The sequence below is a fragment of the Littorina saxatilis genome, linkage group LG7 (genome assembly GCF_037325665.1).
Source record: "Littorina saxatilis isolate snail1 linkage group LG7, US_GU_Lsax_2.0, whole genome shotgun sequence".
Taxonomy (NCBI): Eukaryota; Metazoa; Mollusca; class Gastropoda; order Littorinimorpha; family Littorinidae; genus Littorina; species Littorina saxatilis.
Genome location: NC_090251.1, coordinates 31,615,733 through 31,643,271, shown reverse-complemented (window position 1 = coordinate 31,643,271; position 27,539 = coordinate 31,615,733). Strand labels below are relative to the sequence as shown.

Genomic DNA, 27,539 nt, shown 5'->3' with positions numbered 1-27,539 from the left:
CGGACGATTGGACACCCAGAGCGTTATCTGTCTGCGAAACGTCCACAGCTGATTTCCCATGTGGAAATGCCGAAGCATGGGAACAAACCCACTGGCGGCACTAAGCGATTACATTCTTTCGTTGTGGGTACCCCGTTTTCACAGATCTGCGGAGTCTTAAGAATGCATTGGCAGTTGCGGACAAATTAAGTTTTGCTTGGGCTAAAATAGCCCTTTATTTACTGTACCGTGTAAACATTACAGCGATGTTGATAGACAACCGAACACAAGCATAAGGAATGCTTCATTCGTGCAGTAATGATCGAATGGACGCACGATCCTAGATATCTTGTGACATGCTATCTAGGCGGATCTGTGACAGGCAAATGCTTTGTGGTTCAGCCCCGAATCTCATCTTTAACATTCTCGACAGTCTGGTCTAATCCTCCCAACAGGACTAGAGCGTAATAATTATGGAGTCAAGACGAACAACTCTCTTATCCATATCGCACGGGGAAGACATTTTTAAAGTGGTTGCCATTTCTATTGTAATCAGACCACGATACGACGTAAAGCAATCAGAATATGTTTGCCTTCGGTGCCGGGTAGTTCCCATTTTCACTCGATTCCGTCGACTTATTCGCGAAGGTCGAACTTCGATACGGTATCAGACGCTTTTTTTGGATGTAAGCATGTTCAGGAATTCGAACATCGGGTAATTGCACAAGCTTTACACGGAGAGCGAGAGATAGCTGCGTCAGGACATAAAATGCCAGGTTTAATTCGCTTGTCTTCTGCCAGCACTTCGTTCAGTCTGGTATCTACCATGCTACGACGGGTATGTGTTTGGACTGGACCGGGTTGTAAGGCCAAAATAAAAATAGTCTGTTTACGGTAACATTGGCAAATAAAATAGGGTCGGTAGGTCGGGATTTTTTTTCCCAACAAAACATATTTTTAATATAAGTTATTTTGCCAAAAAAACAAAACAATTTCCCCAAATGCCCCAAAAAAGTCTAGGGTCGCGCGAAAAAATAGGGTCGGTCGGGATACGGTAAACAGACTATTTTGTTGTTGTTGCCTAAACTGTTCTTTATTTTGTAAACAGGGTGATGGCCTGACAGAAACGATTCATTCGTGATTCCCTGACATGCTCCAGGGCTGGTGTGCACGAGAAAGTTACCAACCGGGTGGTGGCCAGCTGCAGCGGCGTCGGATTGGTTACAATCACAAACCAACCTGAATTTCAACCAATCCGACGACCCCGCGTAAGGGTCCTATTCTGTTAGTAACTTTATCGTGCACAGTACGACGACGCAGGGCGGTCGATGATCATGTTATGATAGGATTAGGTATGTTATTTGGAACTCGTACGGCTTCAGTTAGATTTCTTATAGAGGTATTTTTGTTGTTTTCTCTGTGTGTGGGGGAGGGGTGGGGGTGGTGTCGGGTGTGTGTGTAGGTGTGGGTGTGTAGGTGTGTGTGCGTGTGGGTGTGGGTGTGGGTGTGGGTGTGTAGGTGTGTGTGTGTGTGCGTGTGTGTGTTTGTGTGTGTGTGTGTGCGTGTGGGTGGGTGTGTGTGTACGTGCGTGTGGGTGTGTAGGTGTGTGTGTGTGTGTGCGTGCGTGTGTATGTGGGTGTGGGTGTGTAGGTATGTCTGTGTGTCTGTGGGCGCGCGCGTTAGTTTCTGATCTGCCCGGATATTGTGCATGAGATAAGACCATCCCTCCACTTGAAAACGTACCAAAAAGCAACTGCCAGGCTGGGAATTTCATCGGGAATTAGTTTGACTGACTGACACCGGTGTCCGTTACAAAATTAACCTATGAATAAGATCTCCACCCTTCAACAGAAAACAGCTATGCAGTTTGAATTCAGTATGTGTGCAAGAAGAGGAATGGTCTTTGCCCAAGTACAAGACCGGACGGATCTGAAATGGTGACCCCAATCATTTGCGCAGGAAGTAGGCCTACAATTTCAGAAAGACATTCTGCCAACAGCAGTTTGCTAGTATCTAAGCAACACGGCGTAATTGTTCCTTTTGTATGAGTGCTGTAATTTCGCAGCTTCAGGGTTTGGTTCTAAAAAAGTTGTTTTTTTTTAAAGTTTAAAAACATTAATTTTAAAAAGTCACAAATTAGATGTTCGCCAAGAACTCAGGACCGTTACCATCAGCGAGAGTGCAAGTCCCAGTCACAGCATGTCTGTCTTTCTGCCCATCTGTCTGTTCAATCCAACAGCTTACGGTCACACTGCGACCCTTTGCAATCATGATCGCTCCAAACCTGACCGCCAGCGTGATTGCTTGTCCCTCCGTCTACCCCCCGCGGGTTAGGGGGAAGAATTTACCCGATGCTCCCCAGCATGTCGTAAGAGGCGACTAACGGATTCTGTTTCTCTTTTTACCCTTGTTAAGTGTTTCTTGTATAGAATATAGTCAATAGACCTTTTTCACTTAAATTTTGGCGCATGCGCTGTGAAGTTTAATTGTCAGATCTACCGGAACTAGGGGGCAAAAGAAAACGAGGCTTGTTGCAAATGGTGGAGACGGCGCTTGAAAGTATTATCGTGTTCATCATGGGAGGCAATGATCACTGTTGTGTTTACAACTGCAATAGTCGAAGGAAGAAGGCGGACGACGGTAGACAGATTTTCCGATGGGTGCAAGCGCGAAGGCGCGACAGCGAAGAGCGCGATGGGTGCAAGCGATTCGACGACAGGGGTTTGTTCCCACGAGCCATTCAAAAGTCTGCTCGCGTCACTTTGTGTCTGGCATGGCCATCAACAATGTCAACTCCGTTGACTTCGTGCCAACTCGTAATCTTGGATATGAGAAAACAGTTCATCCAAGAACAAGTGACACCAGCAGAAGAACAAGGTACTGGTCGGAGAAAGACGCGACTTTGTCCGCTGAAGACCGACGACAAGCAGCCGGTTTGCTTCCCCCCAGTGTTGGGGAGAGAGTCAGAGCCAAGCGGTAAGCTTTGTTTGTTTCTATCAATGTACGTATGATCTACTGACTTTCAAACTTTTTTTGCCGAACATTCTTTCCAAACTGATCAGAGTGTAAGTAATTTGAAATGATTCCATCGCGTTTGCCGTTTGGTCTATGTTCTTCATCGTATTCGTCATATTTGAAGGACAGTCAGAAAACTGGTTCGATCAAGCTCAGTTTTAGAAATCTAACAAACAAGCCCGCTGATATGTCGAAAAGCTGCGTGCATTCAATCGACTGACTCTTAAATCAAGAAGATTAACTAGGTGATTTGATACTGATAGTGAATCCAAGTGATAGATACACGCAGTCTGTTTAAAACTTTTATTACATCGACTATTCATTGGTTAGACACTGATTGTTGAAAAACTTGGCACTGACAAGATCTTTACTGATTGAATGTAGTCAAAATAATATTAGAGGTATGTCAGCGATGCTCTGAAATCCATTACAAATAAATGTTTAAAAGAAGATGTTTGCAGTGCACAGAGGACTAAGACCAGAGTAGAAGTGATGATCCAAATATAATATAACAGTTGATTTCATTTGATGTGTGTTCACTGGCACTGCATGTTTGTTTGTGCGGCATACACTTTGTAGCCTAGTGTGTTTGTTGCATGGACGCCAGCACACTGGCTCTGATAACAACACTTTCTTCCTGCTGCGCCTTGCAAACAAACATTTTCTGAACATGACCGTCGTTGACGAATTTGACCGCCTTTACTGGTTTTGTGTGCTTCGAGCTGGATGCATCGTACAGTTTGTCCGATGGCTAACGTCGATGCAGCAGAAAGTCAATCACCTCTGCTTCGGGAATGCAGGGCACGTTAGACAAATCCTTCGTCCATTCACCATCTATTTCCGTTTCGAACCATATCTTACTGTATGACCTTGGCTTCTTATTCATGTTTTATTCAGTACGATTTATTTTCTGCTCCCAATATCTAAAACTATTCCTTCTCACAAGAGTGCGTCAATAGTAGCGAAAGTGAAGGCGTATTTCACTTGCCCCTTACTTCCGGTTTTCCGAGAGTGATCTACCGTGCATTGAAATCTGATTGGTCGAAACGCTGGGGGCAAAGGTTATACGAAAAAGGTCTATTTTTGTAAAGATTTTAGTCAAGCAGTATGTAAGAAATGTTGAGTCCTTTGTACTGGAAACTTGCATTCTCCCAGTAAGGTAATACATTGTACTACGTTGCAAGCCCCTGGAACAAATTTTTGATTAGTGGTTTTGTGAACAAGAAACAATTGACAAGTGGCTCTATCCCGTCTCCCCCCTTTCCCCGTCGCGATATAACCTTCGTGGTTGAAAACGACGTTAAACACCAAATAAAGAAAGAAAGAAAGTCCCTCCGTCTATCCGTGCGTCCGTGTGTCTGTCACTCCAGCCTACAGTTGGTCAAGATCAAGGTCTGATCGTCTTCTCGCCTCCACCCTTTCCTCCCCCTGTCTTCCCTTCCTCCCAATTCCTGGCCGCAGTTCGCAAGTATCTAAGCAACACTTTGATAACATCGAGTGTTTGCAAGTTTGTTTTAATTTGTTTCCTTAGTTTCAGTCTGAACGCTGCATGGGTCTTCGTATGTCACACTTTAAACAATGATTATATTGGTTTTATTTTAGTAAAGGCGTAAATATCCCACAAACAACAACGTGCTAGTATCTAGGCAACACTCAGAAACTGTTGTTGTTTGTTTCAGTTTTGTAAGGGGTAACCTCTCCGAACTCTGCATGCGTCAGTCTTAATTGCTAGTATCTAAGCAATACCTTCATAACATCCAGTGTGTGTATGTGTGGGTGTTTGTTTGTTCTGTGTACTTTAATCATGCACATGTAAATATCCTATGGTATAGTAACATCTCATATGTATCCATATTTCAAGCGAAAGGAGCACAGCCACTTTAAACGTAACAAGGGGCAAGGTCAATGAACGCATGCATCATCCACAACAAGACCGGCAAATTCTACAAGGCAGGACCAAGACGCAAGACGCCCCGGCATTGTCAATGTCTGTACAATGTTTTAAGGATTCATCTTTTTGACGTGCGGCCTGCTTTGGATCAGGAGTGGTGTCGTATATTAGTTTGCCCTTAAAGAGTCTGTTCAAAGTGCAGAATGAGATACATTTCTCTCTCTCTCTCTCTCTGTCTCTCTGTCTCTGTCTCTCTCTCTCTCTCTCTCTCTCTCTCTCTCTCTCTCTCTCTCTCTCTCTCTCTCTCTCTCTCTCTCTCTCTTTCCACAAACCTCTCAGCTTCCCTATTATTACAAGCCCAACACATTTCCCGGCCATTTTACAAGCAGACATCATTTTCCTTCGTTCATGGGTTGAAACTCCCACGTTCACTCATGATTAGGCACGAGTGGGTTTTTACGTGTATGACCGTTTTTACCCCGCCATTCAGGCAGCCATACGCCGCTTTCGGGGGAAGCATGCTGGGTATTATCGTGTTTCTATAACCCACCGACATGGGTTACGGGATCTTTTCCGTGCGCACTTTGTCTTGTGCTTGCTTGTACACACGAAAGGGGATAAATCACTAGTAGGTCTGCACAGAAGTTGACCTTGGAGATCGGACAAATCTCCACCCATAACCCACCAGGCGGCTGCGGCCGGGATTTAAACTTACGACATTCCTATTAGGAGGCCGACGTTTTATCCACTACGCCACTGCGCCCGTCTAGTTTTATTCATTGTATCAAGACATTGCAAAGTTCAAATTTTAAAAAAAAGTATGCAATAACTTAACTCAGTAAGGCGACTTCGCAATCTCAAGATAGCAATAATCGAGAACGAAAGGATTCCTCAACGCCTCGCGAACCAGCTAACCTATTGTGTGTATTCTTGGAAAGACATTTTTTCGATCTTGCCGGCAAAAATCGTTTTTGCGACCACGCAGTGTCGGTCATTGCTACATGAGAGCTATAGATCTTTAAACATGATCAAATATAATATAGCGACCTTCGGGATCATGCATTTGGAGAACATAGTTTAATTCTGAGGTAAAACGCAAATATCAATGACCTCAAAGGCATTTAGTGATTTACAGCGTAACACAGACACAATTTACACAAACCTTGTGTGCACTTAGGCCAAACAAAAATATATGTCAACCCGATTTTTTTCCGCCGACCCTAAAACTTTTTTTTTCATTTCTCAAAAAAAATCCCAAAACAACAACCATACCGAGACTAAAAATAAAAATTTAAAATTAAAAAAAGGCCGACCTACCGACCGTATTCTTGTGGGTCATATTACCCTAAACCCATCCTGAACTCAGGTCAAAAATGAGTTACTTCCCCAATTCGGGTCTCATTCTACATTAACTGGCGATAGCCGTGGACCGATGATTATCAGAATGACCCCAAACCAACATTTATTTTTGTTTGGCCTTAAGGTTCCAAGAAGCCTTACCACAATGGATTTTTTTGTTGTTATCCATTCCTTCGGATCTGTGGGCGGGAGAACACCAATTAGGACAAAAATACACGAATAGCTATCAGAAACCAAAAAGTCACTCTTCAAGTTGCAGCGAGGCTGCCCGGCAGACGACACTTTTAATGCGCACTATAAGTGACAGCTTCCGGTCGATGCTTCCGCTGTAATGGCGGCCCATTAGCGGCAATCAGTCGCCGCGCCGCTCAGTGATTTGGTTTGTTTCTCTAGTTTTGTTCTGCGAAAAAGAGAAAGAGAGAGATGGGCCGCTATTGCGCGGGTCCGCTATTGCGCGGTGACTATTTGTCATTCAACCAATCTCTCACAGTGTAACAAATACCCAAAGCCAAGAGACACAGCCTAGAGAATACTGTGCTGACAATCATTCAAACGTGTTCCAAGTCGGTTTCATGGCAAAGACTATGTATATTATTAAACAACAAAATAAAATAAAGAGGTGTCACAGAAAGGGGGAAAGAACCATTTCTTATTCCACAAAATTACTTTTGCAATCCCAACATTCAAAGCATCGAGCTCAGAAATACTACCTTATAAATCTCAGGTGGTCATAATATAATACCAACAAATAAACTGACAAACAAAATGTTGACATTGCATTTATTCCAATCTTGAAAATAAATTCAGAACATCCTGAAATCATCTTTCGTCTTCTCAAAGAAAAAAACCCGAACTAAAGTAAGTTGGAATAACAAAAATAATGCATGAGTAAATGCTAGTCATTTTTTGCATTTTCCAAAGACCTGGACAAAAGAAACCAAGAACACCTGTTCTCTACCTCATTATGAAAAAAACCCACCAAACATATTACATTAAAAAAGTAACTTGGAATAACAAAAATAATGCATGAGTAAATGCCAGTCACTTTTCGCATTTTCCAAAAACCTGCATGGACAAAAGAAAACCAAGAACACCTGTTCTCTAACTCATTGTGAAGAAAAAAACCATATTACATTAAAAAAAAACTAACTTAATTCTTAAACAAAAAAATAAAACCTTAAATTTAGCTTAAACAATAAAGCAACCAACACAAAGAGCTTGCTAATAAAACAATTTCATCTTATTCCTTGTCGGTTCCTGATTCCAAAAACATATAGATATATGTTTGGATTAAAAACACGCTCAGAAAGTTTAAACGAAGAGAGGTACAGAAAAGCGTGCTATGCAGTAAACCACTACCGCGCTAAACAGGCTCGTTAATTTCACTGCCTTTTGCACGATCGGCGGACTACGGTCATTGTGAAAAAATGCAGTGCGTTCAGTTTCATTCTGTGAGTTCCACAGCTTGACTAAATGTAGTAATTTCGCCTTACACGACTTGTTTTTTTCTGTAAGAGAGAGAGAGAGAGAGAGAGAGAGAGAGAGAGAGAGAGAGAGAGAGAGAGAGAGAGGATTTGTCCTTCGCGGGGGGTATGCAGTGCCTTGGCATTGCACTTCTACCTAATTGTTATTGTTCTTCAATACCTTACTCTCCAATGAGAAAGTGCAAGTACAACAGAAAGTGGATTTTCCAAGAAATCAGTAACACCCCCACGGAACGGCGTGGTCAGCTGCACCCAGCGCGTACGTGGTTGGCACATGAACGGTGGGTTTCTCCAGACTATGCTTTGAAACTTATGTTTTTTTGGCGCACTTTGTATTGAATATTCTCATTTTCGAGACTTCCATTCACATGTGCATGTGCTTGTTACATGAATAAGTTGCGTATCAATAGAGTAATTACAAAATGTATGGTTGAGTGTCATGAAGTGACTGTCACCACATTTAAACTCGGAATTTTGTCATTACTGGCAACAGACTGGCTTGTTTAAGTACTCGAATGTGCTATTTTATGTATCCCTGATAGCTGATTAAGTTTACAAGGGTTAGTGTTGTGTAGATTTTACACAGTTCGTAAATCAAATCTGAAGTCTGGGTTTTTGCTGGCTGCGCGCCGCGTGCAGACCCGGCTGTAGTACATTCCTGGGGAGGGGGGGGGGGGGGGGGTACTGGGGAGTGCACGGTATAGGCCCCGTCACATTGGCAACTATTCCGCTTCTTCTTAGGTCGCGCAATAGCGGACCCGCGCAATAGCAGACCCGCGCAATAACGGACCCGCGCAATAACGGACCCGCGCAATAGCAGACCCGCGCAATAGCAGACCCGCGCAATAGCGGGCCGAACCCGATGCCATGACAGACGCTGAGCAACCTGCTGTAGATTCACATGTGAGTATTTGTCCTGTGAGCAACTGTCCGGATTCCCATGGAACGCTGCAATTTGAATGGAAGACTTGTGAAATAGCGTTTTCGTTTTTGCCTGGCCTCTCCACTGATACTAAAGGTTAATAAATTAGATATCACGAATGTTTACAGACATGAGCTTTTTAGCTGTAGATTTGAAGAAAAAACATACGGTTTTAAAATGGAAATTTGGCCAGATGATTAAATGACAGTTTCTGAGCTCAGGTGGCCCTAGATTGCAGCATTTTGCTTCCTTGAAAAAAATAATTCCGGGGGAGCATGCCCCCGGACACCCCTAACATGTTCAGGCGCTTCGCGCCTTCAAGTTTGTGCAAAAACGGTGTGGCCCCCCTTCCTTAAGATCCTGGATCCGCCCTTGGGTGTGTGTGTGTGTGTGTGTGTGTGTGTATGTGTGTGTGAGAGAGAGAGTGTGTGTGTGTGAGAGAGTGTGTGTGTGTGTGTGTATGTGTGTGTGTGTGTGTGTGTGTGTGTGTATGTGTGTGTGAGAGAGTGTGTGTGTGTGTGTGTGTGTGTGTGTGTGTGTGTGTGTGTGTGTGTGTGTGTGTGTGTGTGTGTGTGTGTGTGTGTGTGTGTGTGTGTGTGTGTACATGTGTTTGTGTGTGATCTCACAGTTGTGCCGTGCGAAAGGAATCGCACATATGTGGTTCACCAGCAGTTGATTCGTCCTACGGAGCTGTGTTACATTGGAAACACATTTCTTTTTATTTTATTTTAAGAACTTCTATGAATGCCGTTTGCAAACAGTTCCAGTGCCTTCATGGAAAGAAGTAGAAATATCCGAACCGCGATTGATTGTTGACGATCAAAACATTACAGGCATTTTGAAGCCAACCGCCGCCGATAAGTTCGTGTGACTTGCAGTCGTTTGTTGCATTTTAGATTCAGAGGTACACAATAACGTGCTATTGCAGATACAGCGAGTCGCATTGAAATCACAAACTGTCGACGAAATTGTGAAAAAAAGGAAAGTGTGTGACACGGGTCCACGTTGGCTCAGGGGTAAATTAAACCACGAAGTCTGGTGTGTGGTTTACGCAAGCTAAATAGCCATTAAAACGAACTGTGTCATTTAATGCTGTTAAATGCAATTGCAAGTGTGTGCCAAACGGTTAGAACTGGTTTTTTCGTGAGAAGATTTAAATCGTTCTGTGAACTATTTGAGACAGACTGGGGCTTTAAGGGCGGGCTTGGAGAGCTCCCAAGTGTATGTACGCGCACGCATGCACGATACAATCTCCCGCTCTTCTTCCGTTAATAACAACTGGCTGGAACATCATGTCAAGGAGGGAGGGAGGCGGGGGGGGGGGGGGGGGAGGTCTGTCCACAGACTGGTACGTTATTAACCAGGGTATTAGTTGATGTAAAAATGTAAAATGCGATTAATGACCTCGAACAATGTGATCTATTTTTCTTCTCAAAATTGAGACAAGGTTATTTCAAGAACAGGAAGAAATCCGTTAAAATCAAATTTGTGTGAATGAAATCTTGTCTAAACCACACCCATAAAAAAAGAAGAAAAAAAGATTAAATTTGTGTGACTTCGTGATAGTACGTAGGCCTACGTACTTGACTTTCTTGTCTTGAACGTAGCGTGGGGTTGAGCGGGATTTGTTTCCGATTTGATTTCCTAATTGACACCCATGTCAATGTACGAAATGAACTGAGAAAGATATAGCCACACTGCACACGAAGCAGCCAGGCTGTTGAGTTTGGGCTGGATGTCCCAATGGAAGGACGCTCTCATACAATTAGACAGATCTAGGTGTGAAACTTTTCAGCACTTGTACGGGAACGTGTACGGGTAACGTCATCTAGTTTTTACGTCACGCGTTTGCCAAGATCTGCAGTCTTGGTGGGAGCAAAACAACGTATACATGCATTTGGAACATCGCAGAGAAAAAAGTGAGTCACGGGTGACGCAATAGCTACACGTATAGCCTACACGCACATGTCTTTGCTACACGTTCGATCATCTAGAAGACTGTATTAGTGTAAAAGCTGGGGCAGACCCGTGGTACTTTACACACTCGTGTACATGGAAAGCTAACAGGTATTTTTTTAGGATAATTGCTTTGACTAATATTTTCTCTCGACAACTCCAGCGCTGTGGGCACAGAGCGTGAACTTGTGTAACGTCAGAACACTGGACTATTTCTATAATAACCTCTGTTTGAACTTGTGTCACTGATGTTGTTAATGATGATGGAGACGAAGATAATGGCAAACCGAAATTTTCGTTATTTTTCACGATTTGGGTATTTAACCGAAAAAGCTTCCCCTGCTATTGTACAGATCCAGCTTATTGATTGGAATATATATGACCGACTTGTCATTTTGCATTTTGTCTTTGTCTATGCATTTCACGAAGGCCTTTTTTTGCCGCTAAACAAACATGATATGACTTGGCGAAAAAAAGAATGTTGGAAGAACAGTTTCAAAAGTATGTCTGCAGAATCTTCTTTTCTTTTAATTCTTGCATGTTGCTAATATACGTTGAACCATTTATCTGCATTGTCGTCGTCATCATCTTGTCTCCCCCCTCTCCTTCCCCCCCCCCCCCCCTCATCACCCAGATCTTTTTCCTCCTCCTCCTCCTTCTTCTGCGTTGGCCCTGTTGTTTTCAGCTAATTGGTCCCAGATTTGCTATCCGGGAATGTAAAAGAGAGACACACAAAGAGAAGAATAAGAATGAATAACTACCATATAGACTGCTTTCATACTAAATTATTACGACACACACACACACATTAAAAAAATATATACAATATTATGATTTTAGTGTTGTGATAATTGTGTGAGTCAAAAAGATTCCACACTTTCTCACCATCCGGACGAAGACAGTTTATCTGCCGAAATAATTATTGATAAAAAGAAAATTTAAAAAGTACCTAACCTGCTTACTGGCGTGTCTGCTTTTTATTTAAATCATTACGGTTTACTGGAGTGGAATTCACAACACAAAAAACGCGATCCAACGTTGAAAAAAAGAAAAAGGAAAAAAAGAAAGAAAGAAGACGAAGAAGAAGAAAAAGAAGAACAAGACTGCCAGAAGAAGACATGAAAGCCTTTTCGTGTTGAGCAAGAGTTAGCCCTATACTATAAGCGCTGTTTAGAGAACGTGCAGCCCCATCGTTTGAAGTGAAAAGATTCTTTTTTCAACAACTTCATTACACTTCTTTGAACGCAAAAATAACCACGGTACAAAGGCACTCTTGATGTAAGACGAGACGGGTCTCTTGATTTGTATGCCAAGTATTGCGTGTTCGTCAGATAAACATTTTGTTTTCCCACTTCCATTTTCCTCGCTTCTATTTTCATTCGCATTTGTCAGGCAGTTTTCTTTTATACGTGAAGGTATATCATTTATTATAGTCAGGTGTGTGTGTTTTCAGAGTATCTCCTGTTGCAATAAGATGGGTTTTTTCAAACGAAACCTAATCAAGATGGTGCAGCACTGTAAAAGTAGGGTGCGTTTGTTACATCCCCGGTATAGGGGTGTGTATAGGTTTCACTCGTTTCTTTTAGGTTCATCTACCGTGATTTGTGACTGTTGGTTTTTGTCAAAGGCACACTCCTTACCATGTAAACCGGTCGGCTCACCATCTCAGAATTGGTCGGGCTTTTACATTAGTATTGGCATTGGTATAATATCGTCCTGTGTTGTTAACTTCATGGAAAATTCGGGCTGTTTTCTCATTGGGGAATGCGAGCCGCCATACAGTACGGCTCTGCCATTTTCCCCCCTTTTTTCCTGCATGCGTGTATTCATGTTTCCAAGCCCTGAGACTTTCGATATGAACTTGGGGTCTTTATCATGCGCAAGCGTGCACAAGGGGGTGTTCGCGGTCACCGCTGAGAAACTGCACAAGGTCGAACCCACGCCGATAGCGACAACTGGTTTCAAGTCAGCGCCGCTACCCACTTGGCTATTTCCACACGACCATCCCTCCATTTTGTCACATACCAATAGTTAACATTCTGGATGCTCTCTGTGCACAGTGCGACTTTTTTTGTAATGAATTATTTAATTTATTTTAATGAATTATTTAACGACGCAAAAGCAAGCTTGCTGTCTTCTTCTTCTTCTTCAGCGTTCCAGAATTTTCTGGTTACGTGTGAGCTCGTTTGCCCATTTGGGGTCCCCACACTATACTCTGAGAGCATAGTCAGCTTCACTCCGCTTTCGTTGAGTAGGCATGCTGGGAATTTTCGTGTTTCCATAACCCACCGAACTCTGACATGGATCACAGGATCTTTTCCGTGCGCACTTGGTCTTGTGCTTGCGTGTACACACGAAGGGGGTTAAGTCACTAGCAGGTCTGCACATAAGTTGACCTGGGAGATCGAAAAAATCTCCACTCTTAACCCACCAGGCGGCAGCGACCGGGATTTGAACTCACGACCTCCCGATTATGAGGCCGATGTCTTACCACCACGGCACTGCGCCCGTCTGTCATTACTTTTCGGAAAAGGCAATCTATCGGTGTCTATTTGTAGGTCTCCTTGACCCCGCATTAATAATGTTAATTAAAAGCTTCTGATGGATATTTTCAGCGTTTTAATGCACGCCATACGGATTTAAAAGTATCAGACCGTTGACGGTCATCTCAACAGCGTTATAGTTAAACTCAAAGGGATTAGACAAACGAAAATATGAACGAAGTGCACAACTTGAACCACAACCAGAAACACAGACAAGTACACACACACACGCGCACGCGCGCACACACACACACACACACACACACACACACACACACACACACACACACACACACACACTGTCAATGTTCTGGATTACAACCTATTTCTAACAGCACGAATAAGTCTCGTAAGCCTTAGACAAAGATACGGATCAAAAGACTGCAGATGAGAAGAACTAAAAATAATAAAACAAGTTAACAATGAAAATGTACTCGCACTCACCAGATACAAACACGAACACCAATCTTCATGTTCGTGCTTAGTATATAGAGTGAGTGTATTTTCATCTTGTTCTGAGACAAAGAGCTAAAAGCAGCTCGTACCTGCTAGACAAGCATGCGGAGGAAACAATGAGATGAGGTGAGAGTGGTGTTCAGCTATTTCGAGATTACCAGTCCTGACGAAAGCTTGGGATTGAGACAGAGAGAGAGAGAGAGAGAGACAGAGACAGAGACAGAGACAGATAGACAGACAGACAGACAGACAGACAGAGACAGAGAGACACAGACAGACAGACTCTCTCTCTCTCACTCTCTCTCTCTCTCTCTCTCTCTCTCTCTCTCTCTCTCTCTCTCTCTCTCTCTCTCTCTCTTATTGTGTGGTTCCATTTTTGTCTCAGTAAGTCTGTCTGTCTGTCTGTCTGTATGTCTGCCAGTTTGGCGGCGTATATGTGTGTACGTGCATTTGTGTCTGCGGGCGTTGACATTCTTACAAAGCTATGCTGATTTCCTGTCATTCGCAATCAGATCACTTTGCCGTTACCTAGAAAACACGTACCACAATAGTTGTGGGGACAAGAAAGGCTGTGAAGTCTTTTGTTTTTTTTGTTTTTACATTTTAGAATATTAGAAAGCCCTTATATTCGGCTCACGTTTTAATTTTATACAGGGAAGCACCATGACTGCATGTAAATAGGGCTTCTTCCCCAAACAATAAACGAACAGCTTTCTCCAAAAGAATGGAAATCTATTACATGTAACAAATAAAAATATGAAGTCAGGTAACTGTAGCACAATTTTTTTTTCATTCTACCACAAAACTTGCATAGACGATGTGATCCCACGCATTGACAAGCGGCTTCTTAAACTGGAATAAGAACCAGTGACGTTTATCCCCCCCCCCCCCCCTCCTCAAAACACCCAAAAAACACGTACGCAAACACGTTAATGCGCGTAGGTTGACCGTGAATTTATTTGTCACATTCCAGGTGTTCTTCGGATCTGTTCTTATGATGCGACCTTCTCTTTGCGTGTGTGTGTGTGTGTGTGGAGGGTGGGGGGTACGTGTGAGTGTGAGTGTGTGTGTGTGTGAGTGTGTATGTGTGTGTGTGTGTGTGTATGTGTGTGTGTGTGTGTGCGTGCGTGTGAGCGTGCGTGCGTGTGAGTGAGTGTGTGTGTGTTCATGTTTGTTTGTGTGTGTGTGTGTGTGCGTACGGGCGTGCGTGCGTGCGTGCCTGTGTGAGTGTCGTGTCGTGTCGTGTCGTATCGTGTTACGTTGTGAAAGATTTCCGACGTGGTGGACGGTTAATTAGCGAGAATAAGTTGACTACGAAATTGCCTTTTCTGGTAATGTGCGCTACCGAGCAAGAAGTTCCCTTGTGAATATAATTGCACGAGAATCAGAAATGCCACGACCAAGGTCCTTCCGGACTTGAATACAGATAACAGCATTTGAATTCCGGTTCCCAACTCTTTCTGCTATTTTCGGCCATCGATCCTTGCTCTTTCTGCCGTCTCTCACAATCAAACTCTCTCTCTCTCTCTCTCTCTCTCTCTCTCTCTCTCTCTCTCTCTCTCTCTCTCTCTCTCTGTCTCTCGCTGAGTGCCTGTGTGTCTGTCTCTGTGTTCAAGTCTGCCTACCCCTCTGTCGGTCTGGCTATCAAAGCACGCCTGTTACTCACTCGCAAATTCGCATCATTCTGTGACTCAGAGAATATTAAACAATTCTCCAAGTAGCGTACTTCGATTTGCTAGACAAATATATTTATGGTTGCTGTTCCACACAAACAATTCGCAAAGAAGACAAAGAAACCACTATAGTCATAAAGCATAGTTAACCTATTCATGTTCCCTATCACAAGCGCTTCGAGGCCGATTAGTTCAAGAGTTTCGTGCTGTGATAAGCACCACTATCCCGATGGTTGAAATGGGTTCATTGATTGTTCTGGAAGTAGAGTAATTGCACATTGTCATACTTGTTGTCCTGTCTTACTTTGCTTGCCTTTAAGCGTACACGAAACAAATGTACGAGAAGAATGTTCAAGTCACGTCACGCGATATCTTCTTCTTTTTCTTCTTCGTCTTCTTCTTCTTCTTCTTCTTTTTCTTCGTTCATGGGCTGAAACTCCCCCGTTCACTCATGTGAAAAGCACGAGTGAATTTGTACGTGCAAAACGTACTATTAACCGCCATTTTTAATTAAAATGATGATACTTTAATGACAATGGAACACACTACCTCTCCCCCTCCGTCAACAACAGTCCCTCGAATCATTAAAATCTGCACTCAAGACATTCCTTTTTTTCCAAATAATCCATGCATTCTACACTGCCCACCCCCATCCCACCCTGAATAACTGTACATATTTAATGGTTGATGGTGTGTGTGTGTTAATGACTTTAAGTCTCCGTGTGTGTGAATGAGTGTGTGTGCGCCTTAGGTCGCCTGTTGGTGAGACATGTGCGCGTTACAAATATTCGTGTTATTATTATTACACCCCCGGTATAGGGGTGTGTATAGGATTCGGTCGATGTGTTTGTTTGTTTGTTTGTTTGTGTGTTTGTGTGTTTGTGTTCGCATATAGATCTCAAGAATGAACGGACCGATCGTCACCAAACTTGGTGAACAGGTTCTATACATTCCTGAGACGGTCCTTACAAAAATTGGGACCAGTCAAACACACGGTTAGGGAGTTATTGGTGGATTAAGATTCTACAAGGACTTATAGAGGGACATATCAATGGTCAAAGGGAAATCACCTTCTCAGTTGGTGGCAGTGAGAATGGTTATTTCCCTTTGACCAACGGGGGTGTTTTTCCTACCTCGGAGGAATTTCTTGTTATTATTATATGAGTGTGCATGAGTTGTTAATGCGAAAGAATGTGTATGAGTGCGCCTTGAGTCGCCTTGTGGTGAGATATGTGCGCGTTATAAATTCTCGTATTATCATTATTGGGCGTGAACGTGAGCGTGTGTGTCCTCTAAAAATTCAAATGTAACTCTCTACATTCTTGATTTTCAACAGATCCTGCCTTTAAAATCGAACAAAATCAATGATTTCAGGGACGAGCCCGGTGGCGGTGAACGGACGACAGTTTCAGCATTCCAGGAAACGCCCTCCTCATGAATATTTATAAGCGCCAGTGACGTCTGACCAGCGGCTAAGCCGGCCTGACAGTTGACCGCAGCGACTGAAAAACACAGATTCTGAAATGGACAACACTTGACAGCTGGAGTCGGCTTCAGTGACACACTTCATACACTTGTAGAGATCAGCAACTGCTACGATCGTGATATTGTCACCTGCATTTTGTCACGCAACTATTCTACCCTTGGATTATTGTGATACCTGACTAAAAGGAAAGTTCGTTGTGATCTTGTCACCTGCATTTCGTCATCAAACTATTCTACCCTTGAATTATTGTGATACCTGACTAAAAGGAAAGTTTGCTGTGATCTTGTCACCTGCATTTCGTCATTAAACTATTCTACCCTTGAATTATTGTGATACCTGACTAAAAGGAAAGTTTGTTGTGATCTTGTCACCTGCATTTCGTCATTAAACCATTCTCCCCTTGAATTATTGTGATACCTGACTAAAAGGAAAGTTTATCTGTGGGGTTTGACTTGATTCTTACAACCGTCGGATTCAGTCGCTCACTTGCAGAGATTTGCACCTCTGATGTGACATTTTTGTTTTTCTTCGTGCAACTCTTTCCCCCTCTTGCATTTTTGCGTCGCCTGGCTCTAGGAACAGTGATCCGCGAATCACGTGCTTGGGAATCATTGCAAACGCAGACGACAATTTCTCGTGGCGGAAGATTGTGGGGACATGCCAAGGGGCCTTATCTCTACCGCGCGTCGAGATTTGTTCTAATCAATGGGATGCTTCCTGGGAGAAACTTGCTTTGGTTTTGTATTTTTATTTTTTGTTAACCCGTGTGAATAATTTCTGGGAGCTGTCTTTTTGTGCGATCAACACAAGCAAGCACAGGGATATAGATCGCTTGGACAAAATTGTTTGGTGAACCCCAAGGTCTGACGAAGATCGCATTGGTATCCTTGTGTTCGAAACTTCGATCGTTGAATGGAAATGAAGCAAGTGTTGTAACTGTCCAAAGAACGCACTTAACCTAATTAGTGCCAGATAATCGATTGTATTGATGGGGAAACAAGTGCTCAAAATAAAACGTCGCAATAAAAAGTAATTGCTCGTTCGTGCGCGTTAAAATGTCAGCGAACAAATGCACGTCTTTGAATCGGAAATTGTTATTTGCGAATTGCTGTAACCTTTCTGCCATGATGTGTTTTGTTCTTGTGCGGCTGTCGTTCATTAAAAATGGATACACAATGCCGCAGCTTTGCTGATAACAATTGTGTGCGCTTGATCAATCGTGTGGAGGGAAACTCTCTCGTAAACATAACAGACATGTAACTATATACTGAATGTTTATAAAATCTCAATAGAAAAAAGTATGTGTGCTAAACACGTGTGACAAACAGAGACCCTCAAGGATTTTTTTCTAAACTGAAAAATACATTGTTGCGAATTTGGACAGCCAGATTGTTCTGAGTCTAGAGATTGTGACAAACAAACAAGCGAAAAACTGTGAACTGGGAACAGCAAAGTGTTGTTCTTTAAGTATTCGAGAAGGAAGGGTAAGAACATTCAGCAGTACAAGGAAGAGAAAGAAACCAGTTTTCGTTGCTCTGAAGTTGAACAAAGAATAGCACTAGGGTGGTGTGAGTGTCAGTTGGTCGTGTTTCTTTTGTGAAAAAAGACACTGTGCGGGTTTTTCGCGCTTTCTTGCAGCTTTTTCGAGGAACTTGTTCTAGCTCTTTCGGACATGGTGTTCTAAGCTCATGGGAACATTTTGTTCTAGCTCATTAGATTATCTTGCTCTAGCGCATTGGAGCATTTCGTTCTAGTGCATTGGAGCATCTTGTTCTAGAGCATTCAAGCCTCTTGTTCTAGCGCATTCGAGCATCTTGTTCTTAGGCAGTTGAGCATCTCGTTCTAAGCGCATTCACGCATCTTGTTCTAGCGCATTCGAGCATCTTGTTCTTGGGCAATTGAGCATCTCGTTCTAAGCGCATTCGAGCCTCTCGTTCTAGCGCATTCGAGCAACTTCTTCAAGCTAATTCGAGCATCTCGTCCTTGTTCATTAGAGAATCGTGGATGAGTTTGAAGCCTGATCAGCCATGGCTACCACACTTCACCCAAGCTATCTGGCCCACTTTCAGCCCGACCATCTCTACGGGCCCCTCAACAGCTCTCTCCTCAACACGACGGCAGCCACAGCGGTGAGGACCTTCCCCAACGCTCTCCACCACCTCTCCCACACCGTCATCAACAACTCGTCCTCGCAGGGAGCACACACAGACAGCGACCTCCAGCAACAACAGCATCAGCAACACTTGGCTCTCTCCCCCAACCTCGACATGCAATTCATCGCCTTCGCCGTGATGGTGAGTTTCTGCTCGCTGCTGGGAACTCTGGGCAACGTCCCTGTGCTGATCGTGTACTCCGCCAAGAATGAGCGTCGGACGGCCAACACGTTCATCAAGACCCTGGCCGTCATTGACCTGGTGGTGTGTGCCATCATCATGCCCTACTCCATCATCATGGAGCTGCACCTCGTCACGTCCGACATCGTCTGTCGGATGTTTGAGTTCGTCCGACACGTGTCCATCATCGCGTCCAACCTGACCCTGGTGGCCATCGCTGTGGAGCGATACGTGGCCGTGTGTTTGATAGGACACAGGTAGGGTGAAGTGATTCATTTCTTTGTTTTTGTTGGAGTGGTTCGTTTCTTTGTTTCTGTAAGAGGGATTCATTTCTTTTTACATTTAGTCAAGTTTTGACTAAATGTTTTAACATAGAGGGGGAATCGAGACGAGGGTCGTGGTGTATGTGTGTGTGTGTGTGTCTGTGCGTGTGTGTGTGTAGAGCGATTCAGACCAAACTACTGGACCGATCTTTATGAAATTTGACATGAGAGTTCCTGGGAATGATATCCCCAGACTATTTTTTCATTTTTTCGATAAATGTATTTGATGACGTCATATCCGACTTTTTGTAAAAGTTGAAGCAGCACTGTCACACCCTCATTTTTCAATCAAATTGATTGACATTTTGGCCAAGCAATCTTCGACGAAGGCCGGACTTTGGTATTGCATAAGCTTGGTGGCTTAAACATTAATTAATGACTTTGGTCATTAAAAATCTGAAAATTGTAATTAAAATATTTTTTTTACAAAACGATCCAAATTTACGTTCATCTTATTTTTCATCATTTTCTGATTCCAAAAACATATAAATATCTTGTATACAGATTAAAAACAAGCTCTGAAAATTAAAAAAATTAAAATTATGATTAAAATAAAATGTCCGGAATCGACTTAAACACAATTTCATCTTATTCCTTGTCGGTTCCTGATTCCAAAAACATATAGATATGATATGTTTGGATTAAAAACACGCTTAGAAAGTTAAAACGAAGAGAGGTACAGAAAAACGTGCTATCCCGCTCAGCGCGACCATTACCGCACTATTCTGGCTTGTCGATTTCACTGCCTTTGCCACGAGCGGTGGACTGACGAAACTACGAGTATGCGGTCTTGGTGAAGAAATACAGTGCGTTCAGTTTTATTCTGTGAATTCGACAGCTTGAATAAATGTAGTAATTTCGCCTTACGCGACTTGTTTTTCTTTCTGTTTGTCTTCTTTTTACATTTAGTCAAGTTTTGACTAAATGTTTTAACATAGAGGGGGAATCGAGACGAGGGTCGTGGTGTATGTGTGTGCGTGTGTGTGTGTGTGTGTGTTTGTGTGTGTGTATGTGTGTGTGTGTGTAGAGCGATTCAGACCAAACTACTGGACCGATCTTTATGAAATTTTACATGAGAGTTCCTGGGAATGATATCCCCGGACGTTTTTTTCTTTTTTTCGATAAATACTTTTGATGACGTCATATCCGGCTTTTTGTAAAAGTTGAGGCGGCACTGTCACACCCTCATTTTTCAATCAAATTGATTGAAATTTTTGTAAAGCAATCTTCGACGAAGGCCGGACTTCGGTATTACATTTCAGCTTGGTGGCTTAAAAATTAATTAATGACTTTGGTCATTAAAAATCTGAAAATTGTAATAATTTTTTTATATAAAACGATCCAGATTTACGTTCATCTTAATCTACATCATTTCCTGATTCCAAAAACATATAAATATGTTATATTTGGATTAAAAACAAGCTCTGAAAATTAAAAATATAAAAATTATGATCAAAATTGAATTTCCGAAATCGATTTAAAAGCAATTTCATCTTATTCCTTGTCGGTTCCTGATTCCAAAAACATATAGATATGATATGTTTGGATTAAAACACGCTCAGAAAGTTAAAACGAAGAGAGGTACAGAAAAGCGTGCTATACAGCACAGCAAAACCACTACCGCGCTGAACAGGCTCGTCAGTTTCACTCCGTTATGCACAAGCGGCGGACTACGGTCATTGTGAAAAAAATGCAGTGCGTTCAGTTTCATTCTGTGAGCTCCACAGCTTGACTAAATGTAGTAATTTCGCCTTACGCGACTTGTTTCTGTTGCTGCTGTTGTTCCTCCTCCTTCTCCTCTTGCTTCTTTCTTGGGATAAAGAAAAGGAGGGATATGATGTGCACTCTTAGATAGAAAAAAAGGTTAAGTTACGGAACGTTAACTTCAAAAGTCAATCAACAGAAAACATGAAAAACATAACGTTTGCATTGAATTACAGATTAAACTTTCCCGTTTATTTTTTTCACCCTATTGATTTTGAAACGAATGAAGTCTATTTCAACCCAGAGTTTTTACCAGGAAAAAAGTAGTGTCGAGGGGGGTCTGTCGATAACGGAGTTGATGATGATGATGATGATGATGATGATGATGATGATGATGATGATGATGATGATGATGACGATGACGATGACGATTGATGATGATTGATGACGATAATGACGATAATGTTAACGATCACAACAATGATGAAGATGACGACGACGACGACCATAACGATGATGATTCTCATGAGCTGTTGTGGTTGTGTCCTCAGACTGACAGTGTACCACCTGAACCAGGGCATCTTCGTGGTGTTCGGGGTGTCCGTGTTGGTGGCCATCCCGTCCATGGGCATCTTCGCCGCCGTCACCAAGGAGGAGGTCAAGGACGTCAACTGCGCCTTCCACCACAACTTCGACGACGACTTCTACTTCTGCCACTTCACCACGTCCTTGCTGGGCCCCGACCTGTCCCGCGCCTACCAGGCCGCTCTCATGATCCTCTTCTTCCTCACCTTCATCGCCATCGTCGTCTTCTACGCCATCGTCTACTCAGCGCTGTGGAAGCGGGCCAAGAGAAGGTCCTTACTGCAGTCCTTCAAGATCGACCTGGAGCCTTCGTCGGTCACGCTGAAGGAGAAGAAGACAACGATAGAGCTGTCGGTTCCTGGCAGTACTGTGGTGGGGAAGGAAGGGGTCGGAGGAGGAGGAGGGGGAGAAGTAGGGAAAGGGGAGGGACAGAAGAAGGAGCCTCAGCCTAGTGACGAACTGATGCTGTACCTCGGCAACGAAGCGTCGGAGTGTTCGTCGGACGAGCAGGTGAGCCGCCTGGCAGCCTCCTCCGCCGACTTGCAGTCGTGGGCCAAGAACGAGGAGGGGTCGAACCCTTCTTCACCCACCGTGATGACCACGACGATACGCCGAGTGACCCACGGCAGCCGGACAGTGATGCACAGGCGGACCGCCCGCATGCTGTTCCTGTGCAGCGTGGTGTTCCTCCTCACCTGGCTGCCCTTCTGGGTGGACGTGTTCAACCACACGCACCGCCTCTTCCTCCGCTACCTCTTTTTCCTGGGCAACGCGTCCAACCCGCTGGTGTACGGTATCGCCAACCCCCACTTCAGGCGGTCCTTCCTCAAGCTGCTCACCGGCTTCATGCCTCGGTGCAGCCCCTGCAGCAGACACTCCCATCATCACAGTACTGCAACTAAATGTTGACTTTAATTTTTATTTTTATTTCTTACTTTTTTTTTTTTTTTTTTTGGGGGGGGGGGGGTGGCAGGGGTGCAGGTGCTGATGTGACGGCCTTGTTTTGCAAACACTCCCGTCATCACTGTATCGTATAGCAACTAACTGTTGATGTTTGTCTTCTTTTTTTGGATTGTTTTTTTGTGGGGTTGATTTATTTGTTTTGGGGGTACACTTTGGTGCAAGTGATAATGTGAAGGCCTTGTTTTCACTGCATACATTGATGATTACACTCTCTCACTGCCAATACTCCCATCATCACAGGACTTTGGGGAAGGGGGGAGGGGGGTACACAAGTGCTGACGTGAAGGCGTTGTTTTCACTGTAAACATTGATGACTACAGTGATTTAAGAAATGTATTCGTGTTGGTATATTTTCAGTCCTTCATTGAGTTCAAACCTGATAGACTAGTACTTTGGCGCCGGATCGAAACAGTTTTTTTTTTAATGAAATGACTTTGTGTGTGTGTGTGTGTGTGTGTGTGTGTGTGTGTGTGTGTGTGTGTGTGTGTGTGTGTGTGTGTGTGTGTGTGTGTGTGTGTGTGTGTGTGTGTGTGTGTGTGTGTGTGTTACCAATTTGACCACATTGGAGCCCGAGATTATTGAAACTATTTATCTGTGTTTACATATTTAAGAACTTAAAGTCCAATCATGATTGAACTTTGGCGCCAGATGGTGAATGTTTTTGTGAGGTGTTGTTGTTTGTTTTTGTTGTTGTTGTTTTTTGTTACCTTTTTTGTTTCTTTGTGTGTTCGTGCTGTTTTATCGGCAGTATCCCGACTTTGTTCGTCGAAACCAATGTGGCGTGGAGCCATGTCGGGAACACTGTTTTGATGATCATGTCCATTGAAGCCTGCAGTGCTTAAAAGAGTGTATCGGGTGTCCATGTTCACAACTTCATTTGTGATGAAACGTTGGCACCGGATCACTAAAACGTTATAACCAGTTCGCTTCTATTAAGGGGGAGGAGGGGGGGGGATCCCACAATTAGCGCACCAGAAAACTGTAAATAGCGTTTGGTGCGATTCATCGTGACAGGTTACAAAACTTGAATACAGAGTAAAATTGGCCCAAATCCCACGGCGCACTACGTTTCGGGCAAACTGGACTGCCGTAGCCGCCGGGAACATAATGTAAACCTAGCATTAGCACTTTCGCTGACACACTGGAATTTTACCCCCACGGAATCTTCTATCTGTTTGAATGTAGGAGTGATACTGATAGTGGAGTCATGCTATTGAACCCGTTCAAAAAATCAATATGCTTGATGAGGTTGGATGAATTGTACGTGTACTCAATCTTTCACCAACTGGGATGAAGTTCAAATCAATTAAATCCGAAAGACTTTTTTCCAAGTGTACTTGATGAAGGCATTTATTGGTGCCCTTTAAGGCGGCCCTTCATTGAGCCCGAAGTCGACTTCGCGAAGTTTTTTTTTGTTTTTTTACTGAAAACTCAATGCTAAAGCTTCGTGCAGCAAGCTTCGCGAAGTAGACTTTGTGTAGGCGACTTCGCCCAGTTAAGGACAGGCTTTACTGTGAAAGTAAAAGATTTCACGACCAAAGGGTTGTAAGATGTGTGGTGCACATTTCGGCCAATTCAGTGGGTTATGTGGGAGAACTATTTTCTTACTTTCTGTTGAAGGGGGATATGACATAACCAAACTGACTTAGTTTACATATTTATGGGTACATTATCACCTGTCATATCATTTGTCTATTCGATTCCTAAGGGGAAAAACACTTTCGTTTTATAAAGCTCTGGAAGGCATTCATGTTTTTCATCAATCTCATCAACTAGGTAGTACGGTGCTCGTACATTCTTTAAGGTTCAAAATTGAGGTGTTCTTTTTTTGTAACACACTTTCTGTTAGCAGCGTTCACAGTATGACATAGTTTTCTTTGCAAAAGTAGCAAAAGTAGCACACACTATTGTGTTTACCATGTGTGTTACTTTTTGCTAGCAGAATTACACGCTGGCTACAGAAAGTGTGTTTAAAAGGGGAACACTGCATTTTGGACCGTTACTCCAGAAATTCACGATGCTCTATCCTTCCTGTGAATTGCTAGGCATGCACTGTTTTGGTAGATCGTTTTGGACGGCATATATTTGACCGAGAATCTGTGAAAATCGCTGCAGCAACCATATGTTGGGTTCAGTTTGCTTATAGGATCGCTCGTTCATCTATCTAAACTGCCTACGCGTGGGTGGTTTTTTTTTTTTTTTTTTTTTTTTACAAATCTAATATGATCGCAGCTTTCAGTGTCACCTTGAGAAACAATTTCGTCTTTATGTTCAGCTAGTCTGCATATAATTATTTGCAAAAACAACAACAGATTCTGTTCTGTGTAGGGGTGGTTTTTTTCCCAATTGCCTGTCTCCCGCTGGTGGAATCGGTACAAATCTTTTTCATTATGACAAGGCTTCTTTGACCTTAAACTTGACAGCAAATTGGGCCTAGGGTTTGTATTTTTTTCTTCCCAACTAATCTAATCAACAACAACAAATCGGTGAAATGTGAGCAGTGCTAGTCGTTCCCCTGAAGGTCACAATGACTATCGTGCGAGATCAGTGTAAAAATCTATACCTCTGGTGTAGCTGCCAGCGATGACTTTACCGCGTGGTCGCAACATCGCTTTGACGTCAGACTCTGTACACTTAGGACCGACATGATAAAACATCTGCCCATCAGGAAAACACCGGGACATGAAATGCACATACCCACGCAAGACGCAAGAAGATTATTCCAAAAACCACAAAACGGGGTACATGAAAAAAGAAATTTAAAAAAGCACACCAGATAGAATAGAAAAATGCAAGCGGAACCTGATTCACTGTCGTTTCTTAAATGCTTACTTAAATAGGAATCTTAATTGATGTACTCTTAAGGTTGGACCCGGAGTTGATTTTGCGAAGACTTCGCAAAATCATTTTACTGAAAATTCAGTGCCAAAGCTTCGTGCAGCGAGCTTTGTGAAGTAGAGTTCAAGGGGTTAACTTCGCCAAATTAATATCAGGCTTTTTAGTTAGCTTATGAGCTTGATCGCATTAAGGCCCGGTCACACAGCCCAAAGGTCGCGTAAACGCATGAATCACGCACACAATTCGATCCTTACGCGATACATGCGCGATTTGCGCATTTCATCAGTTTGTCTGACGTGGAACCTCCGTAGGCTAGTTGTCCGCCGATGTTCGCCGGATCGGCGCTTTACGCGATTCCAGGTTTTGAGCAGCTCAAAACTCGGCTTCGCTTAAGAGTTTACGCAGTATTGCGCTGTTTTGCGTAATTTCTGCGTAGTTTGCGTAGTTCTTACGCAAACAATGCGCGAAATATGCGTGGAATATCAGTGATCGTTCGCGAAAATGTTGCCGCTATCGCGTTCATCGACGACTTTCCACTGACGATTAGCAGACATATGACGCATGTTTCGCGCTTGTAACACCTACGTATCACTGAAAATCACTGAACATTTTTCCTTGCGCAGTTCATGCGCGAATCATGCGCGATTCATACGCAGTTCATTAGTGATAGTGCGCAGATTATACGTCGTTTTCCGTGGACCTTTGCGTGCCTATGCGCTGTAGTGCGTGGTTTGTTAGTGATTTTTGCGTGATCTTTCCGTAGTTCTTGCGCAATTCATCGGTGATTTTCATCGCGTAAATCAGCGAAAATGGTCAAATTCTCGACCGACACGCACGCACAACCAAATGTTATGCGTGATTCATGCGTTTACGCGACTTTTGGGCTGTGTGACCGGGCCGGCCTTTACCTCAAATTATGTTGGGTGTGGTATCAAACGAAAGAGCTTTTTATGGTAAAGCAAGCATGCAGTCATGAAAAAACCTTGAAATTTGCCTGTACAGGGAGCCTTCAATCCGCCAAAACCTATAGAAGTCACTATCCCCTTTAATAGGCTTAATTTGTACTTCGTTTTGCTTTAAAGCTGCCAAAGCATAAGTCGGGAATTGAGTAAGACTGTACTTGCGAGATCTGTAATGCGTGTACGGTGTAGTTTCATATTTTTATAATAAGCCTTTCATTATGATTTTTTTGTTTTTTTGTTAATGCGATTTGGCTATTTGGTTGACTTTTTTTTTTAATATTTCATCGTGTTAGTTGGTTTCGTTGTTCTTTTGCTATTTTTTGTGTTTGTATACATGTTTGTTTGCATTGTTTTTGTTGTTTCTTTGTTTTATACTGTATTATTACAGTTCAATGTGTAATACATTGGTGTGTGTTTGTGTGTATGTATGTGCGTGCGTGCGTGTCTGTGTCTCTGTGTGTCTATGTGTGTGCGCGCGCGCGTGTGTGCATGTATGTGTGTGTGTGTGTGTGTGTGTGTGCCGGTGTGTGTATGTGAGTGTGTGTGTGAGTGCGTGCATGAATGCGGGCGTGCGTCAGTGTGCCGGTACGGGTGTGTGTGTGCATGCACTGCACTGTGAAATTTATGTTCTTATAAACTGACGCGCGAGCGCGCGCGCGCGCGCGCGTGTGTGTGTGTGTGTGTGTGTGTGTGTGTGTGTGTGTAAATGTGTGTGTGTGTGTGTGTGTGTGTGTGTGTGTGTGTGCTTATTATTGTTATAACAATGTTTATTATTATTATTTGGAGTCCCTACGAGTTCTGTATTCGGACCAGGAGCCGTCGTCTTATTTTCATGTGTTTACATACAGGCTTGCAGTACTTCATTTGTATTTCGTTGTCAGACATGTGAAATATGTTTGTGACTTTACATACACAGAGCAAAGCGCAGAATAAAGTAAGAAGACTTTCTTTATTTAATTTCTGATAGTGTGTGTGTGTATGTGTGTGTGTGTGTGTGTGTGTGTGTGTGTGTGTGTGTATGTTTGTGTGTGTGTGTGTGTGTCAGCGTGTGTGTGTGTGTGTGTGTC

The 27,539-nt window shown here is 43.2% G+C and overlaps 1 protein-coding gene and 1 long non-coding RNA gene across 2 annotated transcripts in view; one reads left to right on the top strand and one right to left on the bottom strand.

Annotated features, from left to right (window-relative positions):
- Window positions 1-27,539, bottom strand: part of LOC138971193 (uncharacterized) — a 666,631-nt gene that overhangs the window by 451,954 nt on the left and 187,138 nt on the right. The window lies entirely within an intron of this gene.
- LOC138971978 (cholecystokinin receptor type A-like) lies at window positions 18,792-22,618 on the top strand. Its single transcript, XM_070344822.1, has 2 exons — window positions 18,792-19,354; window positions 21,676-22,618. The coding sequence occupies exons 1-2, from the start codon at window positions 18,792-18,794 to the stop codon at window positions 22,616-22,618; spliced, it is 1,506 nt and encodes a 501-aa protein (XP_070200923.1).

What these genes read in the sequence shown, in the direction of transcription:
- LOC138971978 (XM_070344822.1), top strand. Translation starts at nt 18,792, where the DNA reads ATGGCTACCACACTTCACCCAAGCTATCTGGCCCACTTTCAGCCCGAC. An exon ending in GTGTGTTTGATAGGACACAG is followed by an intron (nt 19,355 to 21,675) that starts GTAGGGTGAAGT and finishes TTGTGTCCTCAG; the next exon opens with ACTGACAGTGTACCACCTGA.